The sequence below is a fragment of the Bos grunniens genome, chromosome 9 (genome assembly GCF_055505025.1).
Source record: "Bos grunniens cultivar Pamir isolate PY7600 chromosome 9, Bosgru_T2T1.0, whole genome shotgun sequence".
Classification (NCBI taxonomy): Eukaryota; Metazoa; Chordata; class Mammalia; order Artiodactyla; family Bovidae; genus Bos; species Bos grunniens.
The window spans coordinates 10,945,328-10,971,963 of record NC_141173.1 but is presented as its reverse complement, the minus strand read 5'-3'; the positions used below and the strand labels follow the sequence as shown (position 1 = coordinate 10,971,963).

Here is a 26,636-nt window from a genome sequence, read left to right as displayed (position 1 = left end):
CAGAAAGCTAAAAGCGCGGAGGTCGGGGGAGCGAGCGAGCGAGCGAGCATCCAGCCCCTCCCCGAGGCCGCGGCGCCCGACGGGGACCCTCCTCCCGCTCCCACTCGGCGGTGCGGCAGCCGCCTCCGGAGTCGGCTCGCCCGGCCGCCTTCCCGCCTCCCCACGCAGCCCCACGCCGCCAGTAGCAGCGCTGCTGTCTCCCCACAGGACTGGGGGCTGGGGGCGACGCTGGAGTCTGCAGCGCCCCCGCCCCCTCGCTTTTTCTTTCTTTCCAGGCTTTGGGATCTTGCTGCCGGAGCCCGGAGAGGTTCTACGGAGAGCAGCGCTGAGCGAAGAGACCCGGGCACAGGCTTCCGCGGCGGCGCGCGAACCGAGCTGGGCGCAAGACATCCCAAGCTTCGCTTCCGGTGCTCGTCGCCTCGGCTGGGATGTAACGAAGGAGAGCGCTCGTCGCCTGTCTCCCACGCCTGTCTCCTCACCCAGAGAGCGCACCAGGGACCCACGGCTGGAGTCCCTTTGCTTGCGGCGCCGCGGGACGGCTCCTAGCTCCCACGCTTCGGAAAGAGCGCGGTTGGATCACCACCTTCCCCGCGCCCCGCACAACTCCGGGGCCGGAGGCGCGCGCGGCTGGACCGAGTCCCGCTTCCCGCCGACTACCCGGAGTAGGGACCTCCCCGCCAGCCCGCCTGCCTGCACGCCCTACAAGCCCGAGCTCCCCGCCACCTGCGAGGACCCCGCACGCCCGGCTCCGCGCCCCCGCAGCGCCCCGCCGCCCCATGGAGTGCGCGCCGGCCGCGGCTTCCTGAGCGCGGACGCCAGCGCCGTCCAAACTGCGCGCTGGGGTCCCCCGGCTCAGCCCCGCTCGGGGCGTCGGAGAGGTCGGGGGAGAGCGCACCATGAAGTCTGTGCTGTTCAGCCGCTTCTTCATCCTCCTGCCCTGGATCCTGATCGTCATCATCATGCTCGACGTGGACACGCGCAGGCCCACGCCCCCGCTCACCCCGCGCCCCTACTTCGCGCCCTACTCCGGGGGCCGCGGGGGCGCCCGGCTCCCGCTACGCCGGGGCGGCCCGGGGCGCGGCCGGGAGCCACGCAACGAATCGTGGCCGCGGCCGCCGCCGCCGCCGCCGGAGCCGCCGCTGCCTACCATCTATGCCATCACGCCCACCTACAGCCGCCCGGTGCAGAAGGCCGAGCTGACCCGCCTGGCCAACACGTTCCGCCAGGTGGCGCAGCTGCACTGGATCCTGGTGGAGGACGCGGCGGCGCGCAGCGAGCTGGTGAGCCGCTTCCTGGCGCGCGCGGGGCTGCCCAGCACTCACCTGCACGTCCCCACGCCCCGGCGCTACAAGCGGCCCGGGCTGCCGCGCGCTACCGAGCAGCGCAACGCAGGCCTCGCCTGGCTGCGCCAGAGGCACGGGCACCAGCGCGCGCAGCCCGGCGTGCTCTTCTTCGCCGACGACGACAACACCTACAGTCTGGAGCTCTTCCAGGAGGTAGCGGCAGGCCCGGGCGGGCGGGAGGACACCCCTCGGGCTGGTCCTGCCACGGCTGCCCTTCCCCGCGCGTCCACTCGGGACTCCGGGCGCAGCGCCGCAGCTCTCGCTGATCCCCCGGGGTTGGAGGAGGGTGGGAGGACCTCCGGGTCTCCTGGAGAGAGTCTGGCGGGAGCTTTGCTTCCCCCTCCTTCCCCCACAACACACAGACACACACACACACACACACTCACTCACTCACTCACTCACTCACTCACTCACTCACTCACCGGCCCCGCTATTGGGCTGAAGCGGTGGTGCAGCTGTGAGGCTCCTGGAGGATTTCTAGAAACTGGGCTCTGGCCGGCCTGAGGATGGAGCCCCGAGAGGCTGGGCTGCAAGGAGAGGGGTTCTGCGTCCTGGGGGCAGGCTAGGTGGTCTCTGACGGCCTTTTCAGTGCACGCAGGTGTGATTCTGAGTCTAGAGCCATATCAGGAGGACGCTGAAGATGGTGACTAATAATCAGCCAGACACCCATTTCCCTGTTACAGTTTGGTGGGCTGGAAATGGTTACTAGTGAAAACACTGACTTCTAGGGAGTTCTTCCCCACCATCTCTCCCTGTACCCCACAAAGGCCCTTCTTGACTCTAAAGATGACCTCCTTTTCGAGGAATCCCTCTGCCAACTAAGTTTGGGACTGCCCTGTGGTTCTGTTTTTTCACAGCCCAAGGTTATCAGCAGGACTGCCGGGTTCCTTCTCCTGTCCCTTCTCGAGGCCCCTCTTTGGCCACTTTTGCACCGGCCATTGCTGCTTGGTCCTCGCCATGAGGTCCCCAGCGCAGCCTGGCCCGCTGGTGCTGGGATGGCACAGTGTCCCTTGGAGCCCAGAGCTGCACAAAGCCAGCAGGCACCGGGTTGGAACAGGTGTTCGTCCCTGAGGCTGGTGCTTTGCAGCCTGAGTGTGTGCGCATGCGTGTGCGTTCTGCAAATGAGGCTGAGTTGCCTGGTTTTGACAGTTTTCTTGTTCCTCCTCCACAAATATAGCGGGAAATGACCTTGGACTTTTTGACATGCCTTGGGACTGTTGCCTTCCTCTTCCCCAAATCCCCGACATCCTGACTCTGAGACTCCATCATCCCTTCCCTTTCCCTAAGTAAACTGGTCGATCTGTATGTCTAGACATCCCCCGGTGGTGCTAGTGATAAAGATCCCGCCTGCCAATGCTGGAGGCATAAGAGAGGCGGATTTGATCCCTGGGCCAGGAAGATCCCCTGGAGGAGGGCATGGCAACCCACTCCAGTATTTTTGCCTGGAGCATCCCATGGACAGAGGAACCTGGCGGGCTACAGTCCACAGGATCGCACGGAGTCGGACAGGACTGAAGCGACTTAAAACACTCTTCACAGAAATCACAAACGTCCCATGCTTTCATCCTAATATCTCAATTTGGCTTTCATAACCTCAGGATAGAGCTATTCGGTGTCTCTCCAGCTTCATTTTTCTGCCTGTGTGGCTTTAAAAATCCATTTCTTGGGGGCAATTGTTGCTTTCATTTCTGTGCATCCTCTCTTGCTTCTTGAATAAAAGGACCAGTAATTGCTCTCCTCTCTCTCTTCCATGCTTTCACGATGGAGGGCTTTCTTCCTGTATTTATTCTGAAGAAATCAATTAGCTTGTCATTGTATATTATGGTCTTCATTATATCCAAGATTCGAAATATCAGCTGATTTTTTAAGTTGGGTTTTATCATGATTCTGCCTGCATATTCTTGCCCCCAAAAGACATGGTTTGTATTCTGAAGCCAAGACCCTTATGTTTCAGAATACCGTCATTTTAACCCCCAAAGTCTTTTTTCTTCTTATACAACTTGGAAGTTGCTCTGCTTGTGAAAATGTGTAGTCTTGGGTAAGCAAAACAGTGCACATTTTTATTAATTAACCTTTTAGGCGAATGGGCTGTGAAGGGCAGTGAGTCTCAGTTGCTCCCCCCTTCCAGCCCGCTGGTGTGAGGCGCTGGACTGAAGGGAGGAGTTGGCCAGAGAAATGGCCCAGAACACAGTCTTTCATTGATGCTTCCCAAACTGAAAGAAGTCTTGTTCGTGGTGGATATGAAACAGCAAGAGGTTTTTTCATTGCTCCATTGGGGAAAAGAAAAAGAGAAGATAAAGAGGAGAGGATGGGGACAAAAAAAAAGTGTCAGCCGAGAGGAAACTATATAGGGAAAAAAAAATGCTAAACTTTTAAGATACTAATGTTTTGTATGGTTGGAAGTAATGAAATATTCAAAATAAACTTACGAACATGTGTGTCTCTTATTTATGGAGAGGTGCCAAGTATACTAAATACACAACAGAAGGGATTTTTTTTTAAAGCATAATATGCATGATACACTTAGAATTTAAGTCCTGTAGCTTCTCGGGGTTCCTCCCAGGCAGGAATTTTAGTACTAATCCCTTCCTCGCCCACCACCCCTCCCCCAACATAACGTTTTTGAACCAAAAAAGGCATCTCTCTCTGTTCACCAGGCATGTATGTTGAGACATTAAGTTTTCTTTATTACAGCACATTCTTTTATTTGCATGGCAAGCAAGATTGAACTTTCTAAAAAGTCAGATTAGGGGAAATTATGCATCCTTAGTCTTGTATATTAATGGGATGTCCTACCCTCCACCAGTCCTAGATTAATGATTTCACATGTACTGCAGTCTAGACATTGCTGTCTTGGCAAAAAGGTAGGACCAGTTAAGACATCTAAACACTATAACTCCTTGGGGGAAGGGAAGATGCTGATCAGGGATGCTGGAGGGCCCGGCATACATCTCAGCCCTTTCTATGGTGCACACACAAATTAGTTTTTAAGTAATTCACAGTACCTCAGGAAAGAATGTCCCGAGGCAAGCTTCATCTTTTATTCATGGTGCTTCTCATTTCCATGGTTGATGTTAACGTAGATAAGATAAAAGGAGGAAAATGAACCAGGTACAAATTAGCTCTCTAAGCATTGGCTGCCAATGAAGGAAAGTAAAAGATGAAAGGTTTCCAAATTAAATTTAAAGCACAACAGGCACTCTGGAGCAATTAATCCTCCGTGGTAGCTTAGCTGGAATTGAGCTTTCTTCTCCCATCCAGCTAGCCAGCCAGCCAATTTTCAGGCTCCCCTTTCAACTGAGCTGTGCGGCCAGGAAAGAAATATTTGCATCAGACAACCCTACATTTAACAGCCAAAATCCATTTGCAAAGGAAGCTGTGTGAATTGTGGCCAAAGCTGAGCTGCCCATCAGAGATGGAGGTGCTTGGAGTTATCTGGTTCCCAGTGGCCTCTTCTCGTGGCCTTGATAGGAGTTTGCACTGTGGCTCTCAGGTAATCCTAGCTGCCTGCGACCTGCACACCCCATCCATCTAGCTCTCCGGAAAAGCTTATTTGCTAAGGATTTGCCCGGCTTTCACAGAAGCAACAGCCACAAACAAATGGGACTGTAGCTGGTCACATTTTTTCAATAACACTATTGATCAGATTTCTGTCCTCTGCTAGAAAACCTTCCAGAGTTTCTTGAGTTTAAAGAGGCCGCTTTTCAGATGAAGTTGCTTTCCACCTTGGGGAAACCAGTTGAAACAAAAAGTTAAAAAGTATCACTTTCCAAGCAAGGAAAGAACTTTTAAAAATTTAACTTTCAGTTTAATGAGATGAGGCTGGAAGACAAGCTGACTTCGAAACCGGTTACAGGCTCAGGAAAGGTCTCAGTTAATGAGATTGCATTTGGAAGATGTTTCTGGCAAGTAGTGAACTAGAGAGGTCCTTTGGATGTTGTCTTGAGTGCAGTTAAGCTGTTTGTGTGCTGGGCAGGGGCTGGGAGTGGGGGAGGTGAGTTTACCCTGCCCTTTTCTGATAATTTAGTTACACGTTCCACCCTTTACGTGCAGCTCATTGGAGCCATAATCCAAAGAATATTGAGATTTACAGAGTTTGGCACTTTCTCCCCTAAATAATAGATTACGAATGTATTTCCCGGAAGGAGACAGGAGAGCTCCCTTTCCATTTCCCCTTGACACAGTTAGTGTAGAGTGATTATCTTTTCGAAGTGAAGAAACCTCAAAGATGCTTTTAGAGAGCACCATCCAAAGATGATTTTACCCGAAACACGCCCCTCATGTGTTATTTCTTCCCTCCCAAGAGCATGTTAATAGTCACGCTGTGAGTCTGATCAAATGTGAGAATTTGGCGAAATGGATGTCTAGAAGGATGGACAGCTTTCCTAGTCTATCAGTGTTAAATCTGTACATTTTCTTTACTTTCCCTGGATGTATGGTACTTGAACTGTGGCTCATTTTTGACAGAGTTTTTCCTTGGACACCAGCAGTTTTCATCTGGATCTTGATATTTTAATGGATCAGAAATAACTCCTCAGGTTTCAAAGGCCTTCTCCCTTCTTCCTGTTGTCTTTTTTCCATCTTCCTTCTTCCTCCAACCTGCTTTCCACTGATTATTCTTTCTCATGAATAGACATGAAGACAAGTCCGGGTTATTGTGTGTGGCAATGAATGTGTGTCTTTTAAGCATTTAGACTGTTGTCTACAGCTTCTTGGATCCTGGTGGGTGACTCCACTTTCTTCTGTCTACCCCACTTACCTCTAAATTGCAGGCTAGTAAATTTTCTCTTGTGTGAACAGTAATGGAATAGTAATTGCTTTGAAGGCGTGCTGCAAAAGCAGAATAGGAGAACCAAAGTCAACAGCCTTATTTATTAACTATTCCAGGTGCTACTCTAATAGTGGGTTTTTCAGGACAGAATTTAATAATATTCAGATATGTTTACTCAGACCTTCCGGACTCTGATGAACTATTTGCTTGGTCTGCATAAATTAAGATAACATTATTTGTATTTGATTTGTAGTGCTGTTGAAGCATGCAGTTTAGGTTTTACATCGTTCTCAAGTTTTCCCCCTGAAACACAAAACTGTCATATCAATCCATTGGTAAGTAGGTAGGCTGGTAAGTAGGTAGGTTTACAATAGATTTCCAATTCATAGAAATACACTGAAATACTCCATTGTTCCTACCAGGTAATTTTTGTGTACAACTTGGAAATAAACATGTAAAATACTCCTTATCATGGATACAAGCAAAATGAGCACTTACTATGGCCCAAGGGCCACATTTAGGGTGTTACGTGATTCACTCATTTGATCATCATGACAGCTGCTGGGTAGGTTCTAGTATGGCCCCCAGTGGCCCCCATTATAGTGCTGATATTTAGGTGTGAACACCATTCTTTGATGAATACAGGGATTTTTAAAAATGCAACCTGAATCTAAGATGGTCATAACCCTGATCAGTGTAATCAGTATCTCCATTTTATAGGTGCGCTGCCATAGCAGGAAGTCACCTAAAGGGTCAAGCAGCTGTCTGAGACAAGATCTCCTGACCGGGTCTGGAGCCTGCCCTCTGGGTACCGTGCAGCCCATCTTACTAACCTGTACCATCCGATGGGTGTGTGTCATCCATGGCTATGAGTAAAGCCTCTGACCGGCAGAAGTCTCTCATATTATTCTAGCTGCTGCCATACTTGAACTCGGGCAGATCTGTCTTCCTTTTATTAAATTTATTCTTTATTGAGGCAGAGTTGGTTTACAATGTTGTGTTCCTTTCAGGGGTACAGCAGAGTGACTCAGTTATACGTATAGGTCTGTCTTCTTGGCTGTATCAACTTGTGATTTTCTCTCTTGCCCTTTTCTTCCTGATGTAACTTGGATTTATGAAAACGTCATCTCCTCACTATTTCACTAAGGGACCATTTGACTTTTAGACTCTTTTTTCAAGTCAGCTGAAAACTGCTAAATAAGCATAATAACCTGAAGTCATTTATGTTTTTGAACTGTCCACTCCTGGGAACAAGTAAGAATTAACTTCTGGGAAACTCCCCTGGTGGTCCAGTGAGTAAGACTCCATGCTTCCAATGCAGGGGGCGTGGGTTTGATTCTTGGTCAGGGAGCTAAGATCCCACAAGCTGTGGGGCACAACCCAAAATAATAATAATAATTTTTTAAATAGTTAATTTCTGCAAGAAAATGCAGCATTAACTTTTTTCCTCGATTGATGTACATACATCAGCAATGGTAATCTGCTGAGCATGTCAGAGTGGACAGAGTGAAGGGAAGAATACATTTCAGGATGGAATGGAAATGGGGGTGATACTGGATTGTTTCCAGTGGGCTGGGTGCCTTACCATCGGGGTGGAGGAGAGGAGCTGGGGACCTCAGCGAATCTGAGCTGACGCTGACATGGGTGGCAGGCGGAGGGGCGCTGGGGCAGCTGCCCCTGGAGCACAGGATGAGCTTGTTGGAGCCATTGGTCTGGTTATGCTGGCCACACCACCCGGCTCGCCTGCCTCCTCCCTTGTGGGTGGGAGGTTTGTTGATTGTCCTGTTTGGTTCTTTTGGGACTAGAAATTTCTCTGGATTAAACACAAAATTAGTAAATTGTGAATTTCTGCATGCTAGGAAAATCTTGAGGATGGCTGAGCTAAGGGAAGGGTGGACATGCTCCTTACCCCAAGTCAGATTATATGGTCTTTTCCCCCAAATAACTGAAAACTCAGTAGTTTTTTTTCTCCCTCTGTCCATCTCCTCTGTCAGTGGAGACAGTACCTGGTGGCTCAGTGGTAAAGAATCCACCTGCCATTGTAGGAGATGTGGGTTCAATCCCTGAGTTGGAAAGATCCCCTGGAGAAGGAAATGGCAACCCACTCCAGTATTCTTGCCTGGGGAATCCCATGGACAGAGGAGCCTGGTGGGCTACAGTCCACGGGGTTGCAAAAAAATCGGACCCAACTTGGTTACCAAACAACAAACAGCAACAAGTTACATACAGTATCTAAGACTGTCCTTACTGCAGTTTGCATGGTAGGTATTTGTCAATTGCATCTTCATCTGTCTAGTGAAAGTTGCACATGCTAAACACCGAACATTCTCCACTGAGATCTCCCTGATCTAAATTATCCTCAATAGTGTATCACTCCACCAGATTCCTTGTGCCCAGCTCAGCTTAAACATGACCATGTTTAGAAGATGTTTGAAAGGAACAAATCAGTATCCTTCTCTCCTACTTAACAAGTGTTAGTTGCACACCTATGTGCCAGACTCTGTGTTAATTACAGCAGGATGGAGCCCTCCTGTGAACACAGAGTACCCCTGCCCTCTTCATTTAAGCCTCTGGACCTAATCTGTATGCTAATATCAGAGCCTGCTGAGAAAAGCACAGGTGCCTGGGCGTGTACAGCAGAAGCCCCTGATGCAGTCGTGAGTTGTACTTGTGGCTGTGGAGGAAGCGACATTTAAGCTGACATCTAAAGGATGGAGGGGGTCTGGCAGGGGAGGGGGCAGAGGGAACCGCGTTTGAACCCGTCTGTGAATTTGGAAGTGCTACACAGCAGGGTGAGGGGCACGCCTTTACTTTTTCACGTGTGCTTTTTAGATCCCCCTGCAGGCAAATCTTTAATCTTTAATTTTTTAAGAAGAACTTGGGTAAGGTAGATACTAGATCAATAGAAAAATTGTAGATATATAATGCACATCTGGTTGTACCAAGGAATCATTAATATAGATGGTCGTGATTCGTCTTAGCAGCTAACATCAGTGTTGAAGTTCACTGCTCTCCTACTAGAATTTAAACTCTGTCAAGGTAGGTAGTTTCTTCTGTTCACTGCTGTGTCTCTAGTGCCCAGCATATTGTAAGTGTTCATTCAATACCTACTGAATGAAGGAGTGGATTGTAGGAAACGTTGGAGCTAAGGGAGTCCGTCCCCAAAGGAAGCTATTTCTGGAAGCATAGATTGCCGGACCACCGCCTTGAAGTTTGTTCGTGTGACTAGGGTTATACTGAGCCCTTCTAAGTAGTAACTGGAAGAAAAATTGGCTCCTGCTCTGACTCTGAGAGCTTTCAGTGCAAAGAAGGAGAGCTGGGGAGAGAGAACCAGGAACCTTAGTCTGTAGCCAGGCATCCCCATGGATGCTTGAGAGCAAGGAGAGGGTGTGGGGGGTACTGCGAGCCCACACGGTGTCTGACCTACTTCTCACACATGAGAGGTGGGAGGCTGGTGAGGGGCTCAGGTGGGAGCTTGCAGCTTAAACGGCCCCAGGTTCAAGTCCAGCCTCATCACCTGGGGTCATGGGACATCTGAGAGGTTTGCCTGCCTCCTCCGATGGCTCCAAGAAATACTGAACAGAGGAGGGTTATAAATGTTCTTTTCCCTGCTTCTCTACTAGTGACTGCCCAGGTGATGGGTCCTCCAGGGAGCTGCGCTGTCTCGCTTGGGGAGATGCCTCTGAGTCCTCTGCTCCTGAAACCTAGACTGTGCTTCTGGAAGCCTGGAGAGGAGGATGGGGCAAAGGTACAGGACTTTCCCAAATTAGTCCATGCCAGGAGGAACCGGTAGATTGGTGATTTGAATTACACCACTGGGTTAGGACAATGAGAAAGACACAAGTTAAACAGGGCTTGTCTATAAGGAGCTTCCCTGGTGGCTCAGAGGTTAAAGCATCTGCCTGGAATTCGGGACACCTGGGTTCAATCCCTGGGTCAGGAAGATCCCACGGAGAAGGAAATGGCAACCCACTCCAGTACTCTTGCCTGGAGGATCCCATGGAGGGAGGAGCCTGGTAGGCTTAGTCCATGGGGTCGCAAAGAGTCGAACACAACTGAGCGTCTATAAGGAGTCCTGGAGGAAGCAAGATGTGAGAAAGTAAAAAGCATCATAAGGAGGTTTTAGGCTAGAAGGAGGTAGCACAGTGTTCTTCGTGGGTGTGGAGCTGGTTAGGGACCGGGTGAGAGCTTGCAGGTTGGGTGCATGGGTCTCAGAGGAGGACATACATGCAGCTTCCTGCAGCTCTTGGGTGTGACTGTCTATAACCTTCGCAGCCCTTGCCCCTGGTGTGGACCTGAGATGCATCGCATAATAGATTCTTTCTAGCACCAATGAATGAATCAAGGAGATAGTCTGTTACAAAGAAGAGGGCAGCTTAGTAGGAATGAAATGAATCTATTTTTTAAATTTTTTTTTACCGGAATATAGGTGCTTTACTGCATTGTGTTAGTTTCCGCTGTTCAGCAAAGGGAATCAGTTATACATATACAAATACTGCACCCCCCTTTACTGATTTCCTTCCCATTTAGGTCGCCACAGAGCACTGAGCAGGTCCCCATTAGTTAATCTGTTTTATAAAGTAGTGTGTATACACCTACCCCAGTCTCCCGGTTCATCCCGCCCCCCTCTCCCCTTTATTGTCCGTATGTTTGTTCTCTATGTCTGGGTCTCAATTTCTGCTTTGCACGTGGGCTCTTCTGAACCATTTTCCTAGATTCCACATATATGAATTAATATATGATATGTTTTTCTCTTTCTGGTCTACTTCACTCTGTATGACAGTCTCGAGGTCTGCCCACGTCTCTGCAAATGGTACCATTTTGTCCCTTTTTGTGGCTGAGTAATACCCCACTGCATATCTGGACCATAGCTTCACTATCCATTCCTCTGTCTATGGACATCCTGGTTGTTTCCATGTCTTGGCTGTTGTAAATAGTGCTGTTGTGAACACCGGGGTGTGTGTATCTTTTGGAATTATGGTTGTCTCTGTTAAAGCACATGATTAGAAGCAATTGCTTGATTTTTAAGGTCGCTTGCTGGATGGGAAGGTTCAGCGTATGGGTCTCTCCCACACCAGTTGGCCGAGGCAGCAGGGAGGCTCCAGTCTGACAGACTCTCCCGTCCTGGGCCCTCCAGCCTAGACTGGACCGCTGGGGCGTCTGCCACCTGGCACCGACTGGGAGGTCCACCCTGAACCGCCTTCTTGTTTCTAAAATACTGCTTACATTTTCATAAATAAAAGCATTTTAAAGCCCATTTCCTGCCGTCTTGAGGAAGAGGCAGCAGTGGGAGAGAGAAAGCACGTGTGTGTGTGTGTCCGTGTGTCCTTCCATCCGCAAGTCCCTGGGCTGTGCGGAGGCACACAGTTCTTTCCTCTCCCTGTTCTTTCTCCACAGACCCTGAAGTGTGGCCACCCCCAGGGGTCCTTGGCATTTTCTGCTCATATAACGCCTAAAAGAATTTGATAAAACTGCATACCTTCTAGGATATTTTCAAGTTGATGACTACATTTTAAAAATCATGTAAAATTGTTGCAAAGCATGTGATTTACATATTGAATCACTTTTCATATTGAATCACTATGTTGTACACTTGAAACTAGTATAATGTTGTAAATCAACTATCAGTTCAGTTCAGTTCAGTCGCTCAGTCGTGTCCGACTCTTTGCGACCCCATGAATCGCAGCACACCAGGCCTCCCTGTCCATCACCAACTCCCAGAGTCCACCCAAACCCATGTCCATTGAGTCGGTGATGCCATCCAGCCATCTCATCCTCTGTCGTCCCTTTCTCCTCCTGCCCCCAATCCCTCCCAGCATCAGAGTCTTTTCCAATGAGTCAACTCTTCGCATGAGGTGGCCAAAGTGCTGGAGTTTCAGCTTCAGCGTCATTTGCTCCAAAGAAATCCCAGGGCTGATCTTCAGAATGGACTGGTTGGATCTCCTACTTCAATTAAAAAACACGTTTATGTTTGAATTAACAGTATGCTTCCCTGATGGTTCAGATGGTAAAGAGTCTGCCTGTAATGTGGGAGACCCGGGTTTGATCCCTGGGTTGGGAAGACCCCCTGAAGAGACTGGCTACCCACTCCAATATTCTTGCCTGGAGAATTCCATGGACAGAGGAGCCTGGCGGGCTACAGTCCATGGAGTCACAAAGAGTCGGACACGACTGAGCAACTAACACTTTCACTTTCAACGGTATATTTAGTAGCAGTAATCAAGTTATCAAAACAACATAAATGTTGCAAAGTTGGATAATTAACTATTAAGTATAAAAGCTACATTTCTTGGAACTTGATTTCTTACAGACATAGATGAAGCATTTTGTTGCTAAGGGTGCATACTCTGTGTCATCGAGAGTATTACTTTTTGCTGGAAAGAGATGAGGTTTAGCATAAGTTTGGTTCCCTTTAGGTCACACTTGTTTCCATAAAATAACTATGATGCAAAGCATTTTCTTCCCGCAGTGTTCTCCAATTTTTTGAACCCGCGAGCTCTAAGCCAAAGACACTATGTTGATCTCTTAGCAGAAATGATTTTAATAATCTATTGATAACATTAGTTCTTCAATTTTGTTGAAAAAGCTAATTAGGAAGGTTCTGTCTTCTAAAAGGATGAGGTTACCCACTCATTAGAGAGAGGAACTTTCTTAATAAAGACAGCAGTATTTCTGATCATCTGTGTTTGGTCTTGGAGGTTTGATCACAGTGAGACAATATATTTAATATGATCTGGGATGGATATGGGATTTCCCGGCTGGCACTGGTGGTAAAGAACCCTCTTGCAATGCAGGAGATGTAAGAGAAGTGGGTTTGATCCCTAGGTCGGGAAGATCCCCTGGAGGAGGGCATGGAAACCCACTCCTGGAGAATCCCATGGACAGAGGAGCCTGGTGGGCTACAGTCTATAGGGTCGCAAAGAGTCCGACACGACTGAAGCTACTGAAGCTGGAGCAGGGCAGTTGGGACAAAGCAAGATGAAAGGCAGGACTGACCACTCCATCCAAGAGGTCAGTTCGGGGGAGCATATGGAGAGTTGCCAAGAGGCTGAGATGTGTCCCCTTAAAGCTGTCTGTGCTCACATGGTCCATGAGAATCTTTATAGACATCCAGGGCCCAGGCACGCCCAGTCTGAAAACGGTTGTTCTGGTGAGAGGAGCATGAAGTTAGGAACTGGAAACTGTGGGCTCCACACCCAGCTGAGCCCAAGCCCTCCGGCCTTAACCTCGCAGGGGTGTTCATGCTTCTCTGTGTGCTGGGCGCCCCCTCTCGGTGTTGAGATGGTTCCTTCTCATCACGTGTCTGAAGTTAGGAACCACAACGCCCTTTTTACAAACGAGGGTCAGCTGTATGGCGGCGGGTCTGGGGATGATGTGTCCAACTGTGAGGATTCGGTGAGGGAGATACCTGTGGGTCAGAAGGGCAGCTTCCCTGCCGGGCTGGACACCTGCTCTCCCTGGGGTCTGGTCCCAGGAGCGGGGAGAGGAGGCAGAAGACAGGATCCACCTGCCCCTGGCTGCCCCCGCTGTGTGGTCCCAGCGGCCAGCCTCCAGGGTCCACGTGTGGACACGTGATCATCTAGATAAACTCGGTATTGCAAGACTAAAATGCCAGTGTCATTTTTAAAGGTCGGGTGACAGTTTGGGGATATTTTTGTAACTTTGGAAAGTTCTTCCATTGCATCTGTTCTCACTGGTGAAAGTGCTGCAGACGTCCTTGGGACATCTCTCTGCGGGGAGCTGCAGCCTTGCTTTGCTGGGATGCTCAGGCACCCCCGCCTCCCCGTTCCCCAGAGCTGGGGCTGGGCCTCATCCCCTGACCCTTGGCTTCGTGCCCGTGACCCCTGCTATACATACTGAAAAGACAGGGTTTGTGATTTTTTTTAAACCTGTTCCCGCCTTGCCTTTTCCCCTCTGTTGAGGGGTTTTAAAAAAAGATGTTAAAACAAAAACATAATGAGAACCTACTGTATAGCACAGGGAACTCTATTCAGTGCTCAGTAACGCCTATACGGGAATAGAATCTAAACAAGACTGGGTATATGTAGAAAGAACTGTATAACTGATCCCCTTTGTTGTACAGCAGTAACTAGCACAACATGTAAATCAACTATACTCCAACAAAAATTAATTTTAAAAACACCCACAAAAAATTAAGATAAAATCAGACTGACAACGTTTGTGGTTTCTCCAGGTGATGATTTGGGGTTTTACAGCAGTCCAGTTTTCCTCTGAAAACCTGTTGTCTTTGGGTTAAATTCCAGTGAGATTTAAAAATAAATGCCTCTTCTCTGCTTCTTGTTAGGTCTTTCTTCCCTCTTTGTGAAGGGCTGCGGGGGAGAAACAAAAATTGAGTATACTTACTGTAATTTGTATTCTGGTAAAATATATATTCCATGAAATTTACCACTTTAACCATTTTTAAGTGTGTAGTTCAGGGGCATTTAAGTGTATCCACTCTGCTGTGCAACCATCTCCCTCTCCATCTCCAGAACTTTGTCTTCATCCAAGCTGAAACTCAGTGCCCTTTAAACAGTGGCTTCCCGTCTGTTCCCTCCTCCAGTCCTTCATAACCTATAATCTACTTTCTGTCTCTATGAGTTACACTATTTCAGGTGCTTAGTGTAAGGGAGAATCATATACCATTTGTTCTTTTCTATCTCACTTCCTTCACTTAGTATCTCCAAAGTTGATCTACGTTGTATCAAAACTCCATTCTTCTTTAAGATTGAAAACTCTTTCACTATATGTATAGACTGTGTTTTGTTTATGCATTCCACCGCCAATGGATCCTGGGTTGTTTCGTCCTTTGGGCTGCTGTGAATGCTGCTTTGAACGTTGGTATGCAAATGTATGCTTGAGTGTCTGCTTTCAGTTCTTTGCTGCGTACATATACAGAAGTGGAATTGCTGGGTCACATGGTATTTCTGTGCTCAAAATTCTGAGAAGCTGCCAGACTGTTTTTCCAGCTATTGTTGTTTATTGTTTATAATAACCATCTAAGGGTTGTGAGGCGGTATCTCTTTGTGGTTTTGGTTTGCATTTCCAACTGGAGAAGGCAATGGCAACCCGCTCCAGTGTTCTTGCCTGGAAAATCCCAGGGTTGGGGGAGCCTGGTGAGCTGCCGTCTATGGGGTCGCACAGAGTCGGACACGACTGAAGCGACTTAGCAGCAGCAGCAGTAATTAGTGATGCTGACCATCTTTTCTTATGCTTATACTATTTGTACACCTTTTTTGAAGAACTGTCTGTTCATGTCCTTTGCCCATTTTTCAGTTAGGTTGTTTGGTTTGGTTTTCTTTGTTTTTGTTGAGTTTTAGAAGTTCTTTATATATTCTGGATAGTAGTCTATATCAGATATGTGATTTGCAAATATGTTGTCCCATTTTGACGGGTGCTTTTTTATTTTTAATCAATTTATTTTAATTGGAGGCTAATTACTTTACAGTATTATAGTGGGTTTGCCATACATTGACATGAATCAGCCATGGGTGTACATGTGTCCCCCATCCTGAAGCCCCCTCCCACCTCCCTCCCCATCCCATCCCTCAGGGTCATCCCAGTGCACCAGCCCTGAGCATGAAGCGTGCTTTTTAAAATTTCATTGATAGTGCCCTGTGATGCCCCAAAGTTTTAAATTTTGATGGAGTTCAGTTTATCTATTTTTTCTTTTGTTGCCTGTGCTTTTGGTGTCCTGTCCAAGAGATTGTTGACAAATTCAATGTCATGAGGTTTTCCCCTAACAGTTGCATAATTTTAGCTGTTTTGTTTGGGTGATTAATGTTGATTTTGTTGTTGTTATTCAGTTGCCCAGTCATGTCCCAACTCTTTGAGACTCCATGGACTGCAGCATGCCTGCCCAGTCTGTCCCTCACCATTTCCTGAAATTTGTCCAAGTTCATGTCCATTGCATCGTTGATGCCATCCAGCCATCTCATCCTCTGATGCCCTCTTCTCCTTCTGCCCTCAGTCTTTCCCAGCATCAAGGACTTTTCAGTGAGTCAGCTGTTTGTATCAGATGACCAAAATACTGGAGTTCCAACTTCAGCATCAGTCCTTCCAATGAGTATTCAGGATTGATTTCCCTCAAGATTGACTCGTTTGATCTCCTTGCTGTCCTAGGGACTCTCAGGAGTCTTCAGCTCCACAGTTCAAAGGCATCAGTTCTTCAGTGCTCAGCCTTCTTTATGGTCCAGCTCTCACATCCATACGTGACTACTGGGAAGACCATAGCCTTGACTATATGGACCTTTGTTAGCAGAGTAATGTCTCTGCTTTTCAACACGCTGTCTAGGCGTGTCATAGCTTTCCTGCCAAGAAACAAACATCCTTAATTTTTGTACACAGTATTACATATTATCTTTTGCATATGGTATCTAGCTTTCCCCAGCACCATTGCTGAAAGGACTGTCGTTTCCTCGTTGATGGTCCTGACACCCTTGTATAAGGTCATTTGACCATATATACGTGGCCATTTATTTCTAGGCTCTTTGTTCTACTCAGCTAGTCAGTATGTTTGTCTTTTGCCAGTTCTATTCTGTTTCAGTTATTGTTGATTTCTAGCAAGTGTTAAAATCAGGAAGTGTGGGTCCTTCAACTTTCTTTTTCAAGGTTTTTTTGGACTGTTTGGGTTCCCTTAAGATTCCATGTGAATTTTAGGATGGATCTTTCTATTTCTGCAAAAACCATTGGAGTTTTGATAGGGATGGTGTTGAATTTGCATATTGCCTTGGGTAGTATTGGTATCTTGACAATATTGTCTTTGAACCCATGAACACAGAATATCATTTCATTTTTTTATGCCTTCTCTAATTTCTTTCAGCAGGGTTTTATGGTTTTCAGTGTATAAATATTTTGCTTCCTTGGTTAGGTTTATTCTTAATAATTTTTTTCTTTTTGATGTTACCTGTTAGGGGTTTTAATAAGTTAGTTTGGGTTTCTGTCCCATCTCTGAAAAATATTATCATATGCTACTAGTAGAGCTAAAAAATCCAGGACTGAGAGACACTTTAGGTGCACAGAGCAACATAAGTAGATCTTAAAAATATGGTACAGCAGAGAGAAAATGATGGTACAGCAAAGAGAAAATGATGGAAAAAATCTATTCCGTAACGCCATTCATGTATGTTTAAAAACAGCACACAAAGTATTACACATTTCATGAGGACACACACAGATAAAATAATTCAAGGTCTTCTGAGTTGTTTTCCATGGAAGAGTGGTTTCTGGTGAGGCCTGTCTGGTACGTGGGTGCTCAGTCTCTAAGTGGTGTCCAACTCTCTGTGACTCCATGGATTGTAGCCTGCCAGGCTCCTCTGTCCATGGGATTTTCCAGGCAAGAACACTGGACTGGGCTGCCAACGACTGGTTGCTTCTCCAGGTCTGTCTAGATGTGATTTTAAATGCCTTGATTCTTGTTCATGTTCACATCCAAGGCTGACCTCAAACATCATCAGAGATGAAACTTGTCCTGAAACACAGAAGGAAGGGCATCCCTTATTCCAGGCCTGGACTTGTGAAATTTACTTGGTACAGTTTTTCCTAGAAACTAAATGTCTTTTGCTTCTTAAACATGTAAGCAAAGGATTTCTTTGTTGAGGGGTCCCAGTGTCCAGGCTAAGGCTGGAGACTCTGTCCCTGAGCAGTATGGTGATAGCTACACCCTATGCTCCTCACCTACGTACTCACCTACGCTCCAGAGTCATAGCCCTATAAGATGCCACTAAAATGTTACCATGTCTATTTAAATGGGTGGAAAGAAGCACAGAGAGCCTTACCTATGGCCTGAGGCCACACAGCTAACTCGTGCTGAAACAGATTTGAATGTGGAGGGGAGGCTTCACGGATCCACTTTTTCACTCTGCTTTTTCTCTTTCGCCTATCTCTAGTTAAGTTTTTTGTTGCTTTGGTTTCATTTTGCTCTCTTATTTCCTTCCTTCCTTTGGTTTTGATTTTTTCTTCTTTTAAAAAAAGGTACTGAAATGAAAGCTTAGATCTTTAATTTTTCTATCTCCTTTTCTAATGTCTGCGTAAAGTTACACCCGTCACTCTAAGCACTGCATCCCACAAATTTTGCTGCTGTGCTTTCATATTGTACATTTCAAATATTTTCTAGTTTCCACTGATTTATTTTTTCATATAGTTTCTATACTTTTACAAATAATTCAAAGCATGTTACTTAATTTCTGAATACTTAGGTTTGTTATAATCTTTGGTTCTGATTTCTAGTTCAATTCTTTGTGGTCTGAAAGCGTAGTCTAGTTTCACTCAACTGGAATGTATCGAGATTTGCTTTGTATTCAAGCTACAGCTGTTTTCATGCTTGTTCCACGTGTGCCTTAAAAGAATGTTTACTCTGATGTTGCTGGGCATAGAGTTTATACACATCAGTTTGTCAAGCGCTATTTAAATTCTCTGTATCCCTACTGATAGTTAATGTTCTTGTTAACATTTCTGATTTTCATGGTGAATTTTTCTTTCTCCTTTTACATTTATTTTTCTTTCATCTATTTTGAAGCTATGTTATTTGGTGCCCACAACTTCAGATTTATTTTTTTCTTGATGAACTGACCCTTTCATCATTATGAACTGTCCCTCATTATTGCTGGTAATCTCTTTGTCTTGAAAGCTATTTTATCTGATACGAGTATAGCCACAATAGCTATCATATGCAGACTCTTTGCATGATATTCCTTTTTCCATCCTTCAATTTCATCCTGAATCTCTTCTTATGTTTGAAGTGTATCAGTTGTAAACAGCATAATGTTGCTTCTTGTTTCTTTATCCATTTGCTTTTCCAATACTCTTCTCTCAAGTTAAAGACTTAACAGTCAGTAAATAAAACCCTATTTAAATAACCCTTGCTGTGAATCTTGTGTGAGTAAACAGCCTGTGTATTTTGTTGTGTTTTAGACTTTCTGAATTAGGTTACCTTTCAAGACTCACCTATATTTTTACTTTCCACCAAAGTAAAGATTGGTCATGATAACTTTGTAAAATAACCTTTTACTGAGGCTACAAAGAGTCTACTTACTATTCTAGGGAATGTCTTATCATAATCTTCCTTTTTAATATTTTCTGGGGGACTTCTCTGATGGTCCAGTGGCCAAGACTGGACCAGTTCCAGTCTTGTTCCCAGTTCAGGGGGCTTCCAGTTCAGGGGGCTCGGGTTCAATCCCTGGTCAGGGAACTAGCGCCTACATGCTGCAACTGAGTTCACATGCTTCAGCTAGAAATCCCACATAGCCAAATAAATAAAGTAAATATTTTCCAGGAGTCCTTAATTGCTTCTGTAAGATTAGAGACTTCCCTCCGTGTTTCTCTTTTATTTATTTGTCACATATTCTGAATATGCTTTCTACCAAGAGAATCAGCAATTTTTTTTCTTTTCCTTAGATTCCAGGTACAGAGGTGGAGCTGATCTTACTTCTCAGGTCTGACCTGCTATCAGCATCTTCCTACGTGTCTCCCTGCCCTGTGTGTATTTCCTTTTATCCTTATCTTCAGGCATCTATTCTAGGATACGTGCTGTGGGTTGTTTCCTCTGTATGTGTCTTTATATATAGTGCTTTGTGTGCAGTATTTTAAATGGCATTATGGAATATATTTTTTTCTATTTTTCTGTGTTGTAACACAGAAAAAGATGTATTTTTAATTGCTATTCAGTTCAGTTCAGTATGCATCTCTAATCCACTGCTTCTAACTGTGAAGCTTTTTTAAAAATTGAAATTCTCATAAATACTCTTTATTTGGGAAATTACAATTTGTCATGAGGTACTTTGCTGTATTGATCATCATAGTACTCTAGTGCCTTATTAATTGGTGAAAAAAATTATAATCCCAAACCTGCTGTTAAGAGACCATTTTGTCAAAGACTTTGCCAAAAGCATGGTAAAGTTCCCACTTTCTGGTGAATTATGTCTGAGTGAATATGAATCTTGCACAGTGATGACCAGTACCTCCAGCTTCTGGGACTAACTCCCCAAGGAGGATGTCCCCTGGCCCTCCCCGACTCAAAGTCACGCATGGTGGATTTCCCCAGTTGTTTGTAAGGACCAGAGAAGGAACTGACTTACACAGCCAACGTGTAAGTCCATATCAGGAAGTCCAGATGGAGGGCAGGGTTCAGGCTGACTTAGAGATTCAGTGGTGTTATCAGGGGCCCAGGGCCCCATCTCTCTGCATGCTCAGAATGTCAGCTTTGTGTTCCAGCTCTTTTCCTACCAGTTATGACATGGCTGCTGCAGTTCCAGCCATCACATCCAGACATGGCTCTGTGCTGAATTCCCTAGGAGTGGGAAAACCTTGCCCACAAGCAGCCCAGCCCCCAGTGCCCTTCTGCTGACTGGAACTGCCAACATTCAGAGTAATCACTGATAAGTTAGGATTTATTCTTGCTCTTGGAAGAGGGTCGCCCTCTCCTCAGTCATGTTTGGCAAGGGAGTGGAGAAGACCAGTCCCTGCTGACTGTAAGTGGCTGCAAGCTCAGCCAGTAAGGAAGAGGAGAGAGTAGGCATTGAGCAGGCAGCCAGCAGTGTCTGCCGCAGCCTCTGCTGTCTTTCACATCATTTCTGACCCTTGGTAAAGGTTGTGATTTTCTTCATTTTGTTCCTGCTCTTTGCTCAGTGAGTTTACGCCTAGCATTAGTTACTTGATCTTGCTACAGCAATGTTATTTTCCATGGTATTTGCTGGTATATAGGGAAGCTATTAGTTATTAGTCACCTCTGTTCAATTTTCTTGTATCTGTGTATCTCTGTAAGTTTCTATGTTCCCTTTCTGGAATAACATTAGATGTTAATTAAATCCTGGGAAAGAAACCCAGAGGATGTTGAATAGAAAAGGGACAGGATTGAAGAGTAAGAAGACAGACAGGATTTTATTATATTCCATTTCTGTGAAAAGAAAGTTTACATCTCATTGTCTAGGGGGAAAGGAGGATTGTGTGTCTATCTTAGAACTCACTTTAAGACACTGCTATGTGTGACAGGGGAGCTCTTTAATGTCCCAGAATATTAAACCTGATGCTGAAACTGCTGCTGCTGCTGCTAAGTCGCTTCATTCGTGTCCGACTCTGTGCTACCCTATGGACAGCAGCCCTCCAGGCTCCTCTGTCCACAGGATTCTCCAGGCAAGAATACTGGAGTGAGTTGCCATTAACAACATCTTTTAAGAATATCTGAGTGTTTGGGGGACCTCTTTTCCCAATTATTCTCTCTGAGAAAAATGGGAGATGGGTAGTTGGTTTTTATATAGAAAAATTAAGAAACAATGAAAGAATTTTAATTTCCTCACATACTCATAGTACTGAGGAAACCAGAATAGAGGTCTTTAGGGTCAGTGCTCGTTCAGGAAAATAGGTTGAGCACAGCCAAGGGCACAGCCATAGGGAACTTTGCGTCTCCCATGCAGTGACTGATGGAAGGGATTTAAAAATCCAGTATATGGCCCCCAGAATCCCCACCCTGCACACACACACACGCATGCGCATGCATGCACGCACACAGCACCATAAGATGTATTCTGAGACTGTATTCATTTCTTTAATGCTTTCAGTTTGCAGTATTAGTTTATAACTTTTTCCTGAGTGTGGGTTAGCTTCTTTGTATCAAAGTCTGTCTGTTACAGGCAAAGGCTGGTGGACTACTGAGCGTAGCCATCAGGTGTGGGTTGGCGCTCCAGGTGCCTGAACTAAGTGAGCTGTGCAGTTGGACAAACACTTCCTTTATAGACTGGGCATACAGTGCAGAGGTGAGTGAGGTGTTGTCTGCCATTAAAGACCTCAGGACTCTTGAAATGCAAGCAAAAAGAGCAGATTTCAAAGGGGGAAACCACTTAGTACATTGAAATACATTAGCATGCTGATTTGTGAAAGTTTTCTGTAAACCTAACAATATATTTGATTTTTTTCATTTTTCAGTTACTAATGCCTTTAAAAAACTTTTATTACAATTTTTAAAGTGCATTTACAAAACTAAATTACTCCATTTACAGTTATTACAAATAGCTGTATTCTCCATGCTGTACATACGTGCTGTAGCCAGTCTTAGACCCTCCCACCCCCTCACCTCTATCCTGCCCCCCACGTCCCCCGCCCCACTGGGAACCACTAGCTCGTTCTCTGTATCTGTGGGTCTGCTTCTTTTTCTGTTAGTTTGTTGTATTTCTTAGATTCTACATTTAAGTGATGTCATAGAGTATTTGTCTTCCTCAGTCTGACTTATTTCACTTAAGAGAGTATCCTCCAAGCCCATCCATGTTGCTGCAAATGGCAAGTTTCCACTCTTTTTTCTGGTTGAGTAGTATTCCATTGTGTTTATGTACCACATCTTTATCCAGTCATCTGTTGATGGGCACTTAGGTTGCTTCCACATCTTATACATTTGATTTTATATACACTTTTCCTTTTTGATATCCAAATAAGGATTAGCAGGGTTGTTGGCAATGAATTAATTATATTTATGTTTTCAGTAAGCATCCAATTTTACTGAAGTATATAGGTCTATACAAGGAGTACTGGAATAGACAAGGTTTATTTTGAGTTTTTAGAAGGAACATCTCTTAACCTTGCTGGCAGGAGAGGGGACGGCTCAGGTTGTGGGGGGCACGCACCTCCAGAGGAGGGCCCTGTTCTCTTGCCCGGTGTTGTCACAGTAGCATTCTACCCTGAGGCTGGATTTCTTTTCTGCACCAGTGCGTCCGTTCCAGGAAGCCCGGCATGCATGTGTGCTAAGTAGCTTCAGTTGAGTCGGACTCTTTGTGACCCTGTGGACTGCAGCCCAACAGGCTCTTCTGTCCATGGGATTCTCCAGGCAAAAATAGTGGAGTGGGTTGCCATTGCCTTCCCCAGGGGATCTTCCACACCCAGGGATCGAACCCTTACATAAGAGATGTAAGGGTACTCTCTTACATCTACCTGTGTTGGCAGGCAGGTTCTTTTTTTTTTTTTTAATTTTATTTAATTTTTAAACTTTACATAATTGTATTAGTTTTGCCAAATATCAACATGAATCCACCACAGGTATACATGTGTTCCCCATCCTGAACCCTCCTCCCTCCTCCCTCCCCATACCATCCCTCTGGGTCGTCCCAGTGCACTAGCCCCAAGCATCCAGTATCGTGCATCGAACCTGGACTGGCATCTCGTTTCATACATGATATTTTACATGTTTCAATGGGCAGGCAGGTTCTTTACCACTAGTGCCACCTGTGAAGGCTTCTAGAAGCCCCGAGGAAAACGGAAATTTAAATAGTCCTAGATTTGGCTATGATAAGTCCACACAGACAAAAAAAAAATTCCCTGTGACTGGTTGGTCTTGCTGACACTCATCTGTTTCCTCATAAGTACATTCAGGCTAAACCTTTTTAGCAAGGATACCACAGATACGACATTCCCTCCTCTCCTGTGTCCTGTTATGTGGCACCAGCAGTCAGGTCATCTTATGGATGCTGAGGCCAAACTGGATCACTTGGTCAAGGGGGTGACCGCCAAGTCTCTCTGTGGTAGAGGCACATTTTTCTTTTATAATTTGTAAGTACCCCATAGATGGACACTCTGAAGCGGTGCGAGTATCTTCTTTCCGGAAAACTTTGACCCAAGAGTTTGAGCATCCAGTGACGATTCTTGCTTGAATTATTATTGCCACGCTTTGGGGGCACCCAGTGGAGCTTTTCTCTTTGTGTCCTTCGGCACTTGTTCACTGGTATCCTTCTTAAAGGACGGCTAGTCTCTAACCAGCCTCCCGCCCAGTGTGTTTTAATCTGCCAGTGTCATTCATTCTGATGCTTGAATTGTTTACAGCTTGGCCAGCAGCCTGTCTTTATCATCTGTCATTGAGCAGTTCCTTTGCCTCTTTGATGCAAAACATCCTAAAGTCACACTTTGTCCCCGTGCGGGACCTGGAATCAGCCACTTCTCCAAGGAGCCCTAGTCCCCTTTAGTGTAGAATGGTATTTACAAACCAAGATCTTGGTGTTAGGTGTGTTTATTGCTGCTGGGGTGTTAATAGTTCTAGGACTTTTAATCATGAGTTCGTATTAAAACCTCCAAATGGATTTTGTTTTTAAAACCCCAGCTTCATTGAGGTGTAATTTACCGACAATAAAATGCACTCATTTTAAGAGTAGAGTTTGGCGCATTTTAACCCCCTTCCACAGGCTGGTGCACACCACCGGACATACCTGTTTGCAGGCAGCTGTGTGTGGTGGCCTAATCTGCTTTCGGACTCTACAGATGAGTCCGCCGATTCTAAAGCTTCATAGACGAGAAAGGATACAGTATGCAGCCTTCGTCTGCTCTCTTTTGCTCACCATTGTATTTTCGTGATTCATTCATGTTGTTATGAATATCAGTGGCTCATTGCCTTTCATTGCTGAGTAGTAATGCTGTATCCATTGTATGGATACATCACGATCTGTTTTTCTGTTTAAAAGCTGTATTGGGGCCGTTTCCAGCTTATGGCTGCTATGAGTAAAACTGCTGTGGATATTAATGTACAAGTTTCGTGTGGACAGGTGCTTTCATTTCCCTTGGGTTGCTGCTAAGTCACTTCAGTCGTGTCCGACTCTGTGCGACCCCATAGACGGCAGCCCACCAGGCTCCCCCCTCCCTGGGATTCTCCCCGCAAGAACACTGGAGTGGGTTGCCATTTCCTCCTCCAATGCATGAAAATGAAGTCGCTCAGTCGTGTCTGACCCTCAGCGACCCCATGGACTGCAGCCCACCAGGCTCCTCCGTCCATGGGATTTTCCAGGCAAGAGTACTGGAGTAAATACATAGAAATAGAATGAGTGGATCAAGATATTTGTTAACTTGGTAAGAAACTGCCGAAGGGTTTCCCAAACCATTTTTACACTCCTGTACTGAAACTCCAATACTTTGGCCACCTCATGCGAAGAGTTGACTCATTGGAATAGACTCTGATGCTGGGAGGGATTTGGGGCAGGAGGAGAAGGGGACGACAGAGGATGAGATGGCTGGATGGCATCACAGACTCGATGGACGTGAGTCTCAGTGAACTCCGGGAGTTGGTGATGGACAGGGAGGCCTGGCGTGCTGCGATTCATGGGGTCACAAAGAGTCGGACACGACTGAGCGACTGATCTGATCTGAGGGACTGTTTCCCCACATTTGCACTGATACTTGGTGTTGGCAGTCCTTTAATTTTTGCCATCTAGTGAGGTGCCATAGTATGTTACTGCAGCTTTTATTTCTATAATGACTGACGGTGTATGCTAACTGATTATTCATGTTTCTCGAATGAAATGTCTGTTCAAATCTTTGGCCAGTTTTTAAACCGTCTGTAGTGGCTATGCTTTAGGCTTTTTTATTGAGCTGTGAGAATTCTGTGTGTTCTCAACACAAGTCTCTGTCACATACATGTATTGGGATATTTTCTCCCAGTTGGTGACTTACTTTAAAATTTGGTAAACAATATCTTTCAGAGAGTTAAAATTTTTAATTTTTATTAAATCCAATTTGTGAATTGTTTAGGGTTCATATTTGTAAGACCTTTCTGAGGAATCTTTGCCTATGTATATAAGAGTTTGCATCTGGTAATCCCAAATTCCCAATCCATCCTCCCCCTACCCCTCTGTAAAGAGTTTCTTTTTTAAAAAAATTAGTATTATTGAAGTATAGTTGATTTGCAATGTTGTATTAATTTCTGCTGTACAGCAAAGGGATTCAGTTATGCACATATATATATATACACACACACACACATATATATTATTTTCCATTATGGCTTATCACAGGATATGGAATACAGTTTCCTGTGCTAGGCAGTAGGATCTTGTTGTGTAAACACTAATTTGTATCTGCTAATCCCAAACTCCAAATCTATCCTTACCCCACCCCTCCACAAAAGGTTTCTTTTCTATTTTCTCTACAAGTTCTATAGCTTAAGTTTTCATGCTTATGTCCATGATTCCATTGAGTTAATCCTTATGAATATTGTGAGATACAGGGGTGGAGATGGTTCCCTCCCTTCCCTCACCGTGAAGGTCCTTTTGTTCCAGCACAGTGTGTTAAAGACTATCCCTTTCCCCAGAGTCGTCTTGGCATCTTAGGGAAAACAAGTCAGCCAGGCATATGTGGGAAGAGCTATTTCTGAATTCTGTCATCTCTTCCATTTACCTCCATGTCTGTCTTTACACTGACACCACAGTGTCTTCATATGTGATAAGCAGAGCTCAGCCAGCTCCTCCCAGGACTCACAGTTAAGTGCCCTCAAGCAAGTGACATAATTAAGTGTAGCTGGCTGTGTGTTGAGCAGTACTCTTTTTTTTTTTTTTTGTATTAAAACTAAAGGACTAAAACTTCAGCCTGATTTATATTCATTTACTAATTTTTGTAATTACATCCCTTACCTATTATTTCTCATAGTTGTTATTGTTTCTAATGGGGTCTTTTATATATATATGAAAGCCTTCCTAAGTGGTCAATGCAAAGAAATAGAGGAAAACTAGAATGGGAAACTATAGAGATCTCTTCAAGAAAATTAGAGATACCAAGGGAACATT

At 45.5% G+C, this 26,636-nt stretch overlaps 1 protein-coding gene across 2 annotated transcripts in view; it reads left to right on the top strand.

Annotated features, from left to right (window-relative positions):
- Positions 1–317: 317 nt before the first annotated feature.
- B3GAT2 (beta-1,3-glucuronyltransferase 2) overlaps positions 318–26,636 on the top strand; it is a 103,629-nt gene continuing 77,310 nt past the window's right edge. For both annotated transcript variants that reach the window (XM_086316784.1, XM_086316783.1), the window contains exon 1: positions 318–1,496. In XM_086316784.1, the coding sequence (XP_086172910.1) occupies positions 897–1,496 (600 nt within the window). In that variant the 5' untranslated portion in view covers positions 318–896. The remainder of the gene's footprint in view (positions 1,497–26,636) is intronic.